We start from the raw sequence: 8,123 nt of genomic DNA, 5'->3' as shown, positions 1-8,123 counted from the left end.
CCAGGAGATCTGATTCGGTTAGTTCCATTTTGCAGAATTTCAACAAAGAACGGATTCTACAAACTTTAGAGTTGTATTCATTCACGGACTTAAAATCTTGGAAGCGAAGATGCTGCCAATCGTGTCTTGCTTCAAGCAAGTATATGTCTTTCTGGTGATCGAAATAGTCAGCCAGAGTAAACCAGAGGGTGCGTGGGTCTTCCTTAGCGAGATACTCAGTCTGCAATGCATCATGGATGTGTCTTCGAATGAAGATCATTGCAGTAGCCTTCTGAGCTTCGTCGACAGGTTTGTCGGTAATAGGTGTCTCAATGGTGGCTCTAATACCCTTTGCAGTGAGATGGAACTTCACGTCTTGAACCCACTTTAGATAGTTTCTTCCAGAGACTTCGAGAGCGGAGAAATCGAGCTTGTTCAAGTTCGACATGTCCCTAAAACAGAGGGAAAAACGTGATTAGTCATATGGTAAGCCATAGACATATATCGTAGAACATACAGGTTCTATAAACATGTATTAGTTTAATTTATGCATGAAAACTTCAGGTTTCATGTGGTATGTTTTGAATGAAAACTTCAGGTTTCAAAGGCACTAATTTTGAAACTACAGGTTCAAATTAGTTTTATGAACGATTAGTTCATAATGAGAGGTTCCTGCAAGAAACACAGAATGCAATATACTAACTAAGGGTAGTGGATTTGAGTTGGCTTTGGGAACTCAAGTGTGAGAGCTTCGGTACTACGAAAGTATGTGACGGTTCAAAGTATAAAAATAAATTATTGAATCGTTAATGTCCAAAAGTGATCTTCACGTCAATAATTTTGGATTCATTATCAGATTAGTGGACTGCAGGTCACTTTTAATTAATTCAATAAATCGGGCCATACAGGGTCGATTGTAGAAGCAAATAATATTATCATACTGGTTAAATTATTCAAAATGCTAAAATAATAGCTTATGGGTGGAAAAATGCCCTAAAATAATTTGGGCATGCGTGCCGTGGGTAAGGGAAGGCACGGGGTGCCTTGAGTAAAAACGACAGGGCCTAGGGTATGGCTGCAGGCCACGAGAGGGACAAAACCCCCAGTCGTAGTTGGTTTAGGTGTTTTGATCCAAGGGGTCACGGGGGCAAGCCCAAGGCTTGCGGGTTGGTCACGGAGGGAGCCCAGCGAAGCTGGGGCCTTAATTTTGTGGCTCAAGAGGCCCACCCCAAGGGCTGGCTTTGTGTGCCTTGTGTGCATAAGGCGCCCAGCCGAGGGCTGGTAGGTTTTTGATGCAGGCCGAGAGAGGCCATGGGCTACAGGCCCAGCAAAGAAACCAAAATCAGGCCGAAGCCTGTTTTCCTTTTTGGCACAGGGATGGTGCGATGCACCAAATCCCATTCCTTTTTTTTTTTTTCAATTCCCTTTAGGTTTTAGGAAAAACCTAATATGCTTCTAATTTAATTTTATACATTGACTCACAAATTCCACATAACAATTTAATTGTGCGATGCATGAAACAAATATATATAGTGACAAATATATGAACATATACAATATATATATCGGAAGAAAAATATAAACATAGGGGGTTCATGCATCATGAGGAATGTTTTCATGCTTCATGGGTCGTTTCAAATATCTTCCTTTATTTTAAGTGTACCTGAGCAGCAGAAAACGAATAAGCCTTTGAATGTGGTGGATGATAGCCTCCTCCTACGATGCTTCAGTTCCTCAGCTTCTGGAAAGAACGTGCTGATAACGTGTTGTAGGCCTATTTAATTGAGCGATCTAAGGTTTAGAGAGAGAGAGGGAGGCCGGCCACTTTAGAGAGAAGAGAGATTGATTTAATTATGATGTGTATTTGATTCACCTCATTGTGCCTTTATTTATAGTAGTTAGAAGGGTAAATACCTTTCCCTTTATGATTACAACATTTAATATGTAATCTAATTCTAATAGGAATATATAATACTTTCCCATATTCTCTAGGATTTACACAATCACATTCCTATTCTAAATAGAACTGCAACAATACCCATACAATCGTACCAATACTTCCGTATTTATGAATAAAATAATGTACCGAATGTTATGTATAAATTTGTTTTGTTTTGTTGTTGAATTTTTTTAATAATAACAATTTGAATTTTGAATAAATCTTTATCTATAAATATGAATGGAGCACAAAAAAACATTAATTATGGATGGGTAAATAATTTCGAATGGTAAGTTTATAAATAATAAATGTGCTATAATTACTTAAATATGGTAAATTTTAAAAATAGGGACTTATATTATAATCATTCAAGTTAAAATCTAAAAACAATCTTGTTGAAGTCTTAAAATCTAAAAGCCCCCTTAAAGAAATTTTGCTTTTTTAATACTACCATATATTTGAATTATTATGAGGCGGAGAATTTGGGCTTAGAGCATCTTCAAATGAAGAGTAAAAAACCCTACATTAATAATAATAGTAAAAAAGACATTACTAGTAAAAAAGACGTTATTAGTGTTTTTAACTGAAATGCCAATTCATATGTGACAGAATGTGTATTGACATCAACGATGGTTGTGGTCAGATTTAACAAGAATTTCAAATCTATTTTTAGAGAATAAAGAAAGACTAAATACGTAGCTATTTACTTATCTTTCTTTTTCATAAAATTAATTGAGATTCGCGCATCACAAGAATGCGATTTGAAACCTTTCTATATTTGCTCTTTTTAGGACATAATTAACTCTCGGGGTGTGCTATCCACACACCCTAAATTACTTCTCACACACCCTTGTTAATTTATGTCCGTTGATCTTCTTCAATTCATCCGATCCGACGGTCGAAAATTAGAAGGGTGTGTGAGAAGTAAAATGGGGTGTGTGGATATCACACCCCTTAACTCTCTAAATGTGTGAACACTCATATGTATTCGGCAGGATTCTCACCTACAGGCTACACCAATTAAACAAATCATTACAGGAAGCCCTTAAATGCTCATAAGGTTCATTATCTACACTTGCTGCGCATTTGGTAAGTTCTCTAAAAAGAGTTTCTTCTTTAATCCAGAGGCAGGCATATATAAGCTACACATTTGAAAACACCTTTATTTTCCAATCCCTTCATTTCTTTCTTTTTCTTTTATTTTATCTTTTTGAAAACATTCTAATACTTATTAATTAAGGAAAACTAATGAAAAAAACTAATGAAAATGGCTAGAAAACTTTGAGTTTTAACGATAAGGACAACATAAATGGTAAAGTGAATGGTACAAGGATTGATTTTTTAGCATAAAAATATGGTTTTTTATTAAATTGAACAGTATTGAGAGTTTTTCGTCAAAGTTCCCTATTAACTATTTCTTTGTGTATACATAGCAGCAGGTGAGATTGAAAGCTCACTAGGATTAGCTAGCATCTCTATTCTTTTGACGGCTGGATTTGACTGGAGATGTTGAAACAACGGTGATGGATTGGCTAGTACGGAATGGATCTTGGAACCCTCTTGATGGTGATTGTGGCAATTGGGTGATCATCATCTTCATCTCCTTACTTTTACCCCACAAACCATGTATAATCCGGTTACAATTAGGATTCCACCTAAGATACTGTGGTGCATAAGCAAACACATAAATAAGTTAAGTAGAACCTTTCATTCGTGCATTTTTCTTGTAAGATAACCACAAAAGACATGCAAATCATAATTCCGGAAAATATAATTATACATGCAAGTAAAATCGATGTTTAGTTACTAGATAGTCAGTTGGTGACGTAAGGATTCTATATTACCATGCAGATTATTGATATGGGCCATTGATAAAATTGACTCTTAACTCGTTTTGTTTTGCATATTGGAAGTCTATTCATATAAGCATCTTGTGTCGTAAATTTTTTTACCCTACATTAATACACAAAATATAAACATAGAAACAAGAGAGATATAATCAAGATATGATACACTCATTAACAATTATACTCTTCATCATCCAATAGCACTATTTGGGTTAATATTTGAACATTGGGCTGCAAGTATGAGAAAGCCCAGAGACAAATTGGCGCCTTCCCATTAATGCATAGGTCATGTGCCTATGATTTAAATGTCAAGTGATGGGGACTAATTCACAATTAGCCAAAAAGCACTTTTCAGTGGCAATACAAGTAAAAAGCTGATACTCACTACCCTCCAAGTCCTTTCGGGCAAGAGTAAAGTCATTGCAATCGGGCTAACTTGCCTATAAAAGGAGGAAGAGGCCCCAAAGACAATGACACTCAACCAATGAAACAAACAAACATACAAACTCTGCTCTCAAGCCAGATTTGCATCTAAAAGCTGTAATCAGCCTAGATCTCAGTCATTTTCAAGATATCTCCCTCACAAAAGCTATCTTTTATCTTGTTTAAAAGCTCTGCTATCACCCCTAGTGACGTAGTATCAATTCCCTTGTGTAAACTGGTTTACCATCCATTCCTTTCTAGCATACAAACCCCTGTAATCACAAAGAGAAGTGACTGCAAGATGTTCAACCTTGACAGACAAGGTCAAATCTTGCCCGAAGCTCTTTGTTTGTTCTCTAAACTTGTAGATCTATTACGTAATGCATTCTTCAGTATGTATTCAAGTCATATTCACCTGTTTTTCTACTTTAAGAGTTTAATTTGTGTCTGGATCTGGTTAGTTTAATGGATATGCTTTCCTTTAAAACCAATCAAGAACTAAACAAATGACTTAAGGGATCTGGACTCCCCTCATTCGAATATACAAGACTATGAACTGAAAGTCCTTGTTCGCAAGGCAAGAAAAAGAACTTAATGTGGACTTAACCTATCCATAACAATCCTTTGATAACAATAAGTCCGAGTAACTTGGGGCGCAAGTAATCGACTAAACACAATCTTGTTCTACATCTACTATACTGAGATAGCAGTGGCACGCCTAGAACTTGGTTAGTTTTGATTGTGAGCCTCAAGGCCTACACCTAAGGCCCGACAAAGGCACATTTCAAAACTAACTATGTCCTCTTCTTGCAGCACATTAGCAGGTAAGAGCCCAACTACACATCCAAAGTGCCAATCCCTTGAGGAGCTGTACTGAGAGCCGATGAGCCATTTCTGGAGAAATCTTCGCCCGAACATAGTTTTGGCACGCCCAGTAGGACATCATTAGTCCTGTATGCCAAGAAGAAGAAGAAAGGGAAAAACTTTCAGGTGGAGCACAGAGTACAGGCTACCCTAGTGTTTACTAAGATCAAACATGATTGATCGCCTAGAGAATGTTCCCTTCTTATAAGGACCAGTTTTCCTGAGAAGCCCGACCTCATCTGAGAAGTCGAAGGGAATAGTAACTAATGACAACTTGCAAGCAACCACGGTGCAAATGTTAAGAAGTATGGAGAATATTTCCCTGGAAACCAGGGGAGAAGTAAGTAGACTCTGTTCTTTAATAGGGAGTTTGCAAAGAAGACTAGATCTGAAGTACTCTAGTCTAAATAATGGTTATGTGAAGATAGCAAGCCTTGAGAAAGAAAAAGTTATTCCATTCCTTCCTTTGCTTGAGGAAAAGAATGGTAAAGATAAAAAACAATGAGGGATCTGGAATTGATCAGCCAGTGTTGGAGGAAATCCTAGAAGCAGAGTTGTCCGACTTATTTTCACTTAATAGTAGGGGCAGAGCGGGTAAGAAAGAACGAAATATGGGATGCCCCAGTTGATAGGGGAATCTAGTGGAAAAAGGCGAGTGTACCAAGGCAGAAAAGCATTCTCCTTATAGGTCACCACCATTAGCCAGTAAGGGAGGAGATGCCAGATAGAGACAACCCGACCCAAAAAAGGAAACCTTCTTGGGCAATTACCGTAACCCGAAATGGGGAGCCCCACATATTCCATACAACAATGCAGCTAACCAGTAGCTCAGAGATGAGTTAGCCGAGTTGAGGATAATGGTGGTACAGAATGTTCAGCCACAAGCTCACCTGCTGTTTATGTTCACCTATCAGAAGCCCTATCCTGAGTATGTTGACGAGCATAACCCTTTTCCAGTCAACTTCAAGATGCCCACGTTCTTAACATTCAGTGGAGATGACGGCAATGTGTCTTCTAGACATCACATTTTCAAGTTCTCTAATCACTGTGTGGCATTTGAAGACAATCCTATATACAAGTTGAGATTGTTTGGAATTTCCTTGGTGGGCTTAGCATCTCAGTGGTACTCTTTGTTGCCCCCTAATTCTATTGCTAATTGGGGGCAAATGGAGATGGCCTTCCATGAGCAGTTTTACAGGGTTGAGCCCGAGATGACTATTAATGATCTGGTGGAAGTTAAGCAATACGAGCATGAGTCAACTGAAAACTTCATGATGAGGTTCAGGAGGACAAGGATGAGTTGCCAATTGCCTATAAATCATGCACAACTCATATCCATCGCCCATAAGGAGTTAAGATTTCCTTTGAGGAAGAAGTTCTATGACGTGCAATTTAATGAGTTGCAAGAGTATAAGAAACTCTTGCTTGAAGAACAACAAGTGAAACACTCATCTAAGACTCCTAATTTCTACAAAAGTAAAACGGCCATTCACCAAGTAAAGTTTGAAGAGGCAGAGCCAGAAGAGAGTAATGGCCATAGAGGAGAGAGAATAGACATGTGCGCAGCGGAGATGACTACTCCTTTTAAGCTTTTAATAGTAAAGCAGTTAGTTCAGCCAGTGAAATATCAGAAGGTGATAATGAATTATGGTGGTTTTATCTCTATGAAACCCCCTAAATACCAGAGTTACTTTTTCAATTTGACCAAGGCCGCAGAGATTTATGAGGAGTTGGTTCGGGCGAAAGTGATTATGCCTGACAACTCTAAGAAACTACCCAAGCCCGAGGAATTGAGAAGAAATAAGTATTGCAAGCTGCATTATACTTTCAATCATTCCATAACCAATTATGTCCAGTTCAGGGATTGGATACAAGATCTTATAGTAAAGGAAAAATTGTTGGAGAAACCGTAGGCTAATATGATGATTGACACAGATCCTTTCCCGGAAGCCCCAATAAACATGATCAACCTGACTTGGGCTGAGAAAGGGAAAGGAAAGGCCACCTGGGAAGTCAAGGCAGAAATGAGAAAAGTTGATAGGCCGATTGAAGGAGCTATCAAGTTGCCCAAAAAGCCCAAAGCAGCCATAATCAAAGGAGTCGGGTTGTGTAGTAAATGCCAATGTGAGTGTGAGTTGGAAGTCCCAGCATTAGGTGCCATTATTGACCAGAAGCTGATCAAAAGAAGAGAGAAAGAAAACCAAGAAGCCTACAGAAATGTCTTGCGAACAGCTGAGAGAGAAACCTCAAGAAATGTTTTCCAAAGGTTGGGATGCGATTCTCAACCAAAAGGCTTGTCAGAAGTATTCATAAATTATGAAGCCTCTGAAGAAGTGGAAGACAGAAAAGCCAAAACACCAAGATGGGTGGACGTGAGGCCACCCCAGCCAAGCTATGCCGGTGGAATTGTCAGAAGAAAGGAAATGATAGTGAACCCAATCACGAAGAAGAATTATGCCCGACTCGGGCTGAAATGATATGTGGTTGGAAAGGATGGGAAACCCATCAAATAAATGGGAGCTTCCATGAACTCATTAAAAGTCCCCACTGCCTCAGAAACCTCTAAGAATGTGAAGTTTAAGAAAGTACCTTATAGGGGAAGAAATCAACTTCAGTGGAAAAGCAAAAAAGAGGTAGAGAAAACTAATAGTAAGACTGAAGGGGAAGTAGATCATGTTGAAGAGATCTCGAGAGGAGATGCTGATGATGCCAACACCAAGATGGAGCCCTAAGCCAATTTATTTTGGAACTATCTCACCTGAGAGGGGGATACCATCACCTTTGTTAATCGATACTCTTTGTGAAGTTCCAGGACCAGTACCAAACTTTGGCATAACTCAAGAGCAAGCGCTGCCCGAGCTGATGTTACCCAAAGAAGCATATGCCTGGTTAGATGAGTTCATGTGCCACATTGGGAGCAAGAAGAAGGACTTACCTGGACCAAGCAACTTTCACGTAAACATGACTTATGTTTTATCCCAAGCATGATTAACCTGCCACAATGGAGGGTGATTACTTGGCAATAGAACCTATGATGGCACATGTTAGTGTTGAAGAGGCAGGAAAAGAGG

At 38.8% G+C, this 8,123-nt stretch overlaps 1 protein-coding gene across 1 annotated transcript; it reads left to right on the top strand.

Annotated features, from left to right (window-relative positions):
* The first annotated feature begins 5,909 nt into the window (after positions 1-5,909).
* LOC126603081 (uncharacterized) lies at positions 5,910-6,965 on the top strand. Its single transcript, XM_050269835.1, has one exon. The coding sequence runs from the start codon at positions 5,910-5,912 to the stop codon at positions 6,963-6,965; it is 1,056 nt and encodes a 351-aa protein (XP_050125792.1).
* Positions 6,966-8,123: the final 1,158 nt, after the last annotated feature.

Source organism: Malus sylvestris, chromosome 15 (genome assembly GCF_916048215.2).
Source record: "Malus sylvestris chromosome 15, drMalSylv7.2, whole genome shotgun sequence".
Lineage (NCBI taxonomy): Eukaryota > Viridiplantae > Streptophyta > Magnoliopsida > Rosales > Rosaceae > Malus > Malus sylvestris.
The sequence above is the reverse complement of the archived record's forward strand: the minus strand, read 5'-3'. Positions and strand labels throughout refer to the sequence as shown.

Excerpts from the sequence above, each read along its gene's own strand:
- LOC126603081 (XM_050269835.1), top strand. The coding sequence starts at position 5,910 with ATGGTGGTACAGAATGTTCAGCCACAAGCTCACCTGCTGTTTATGTTC.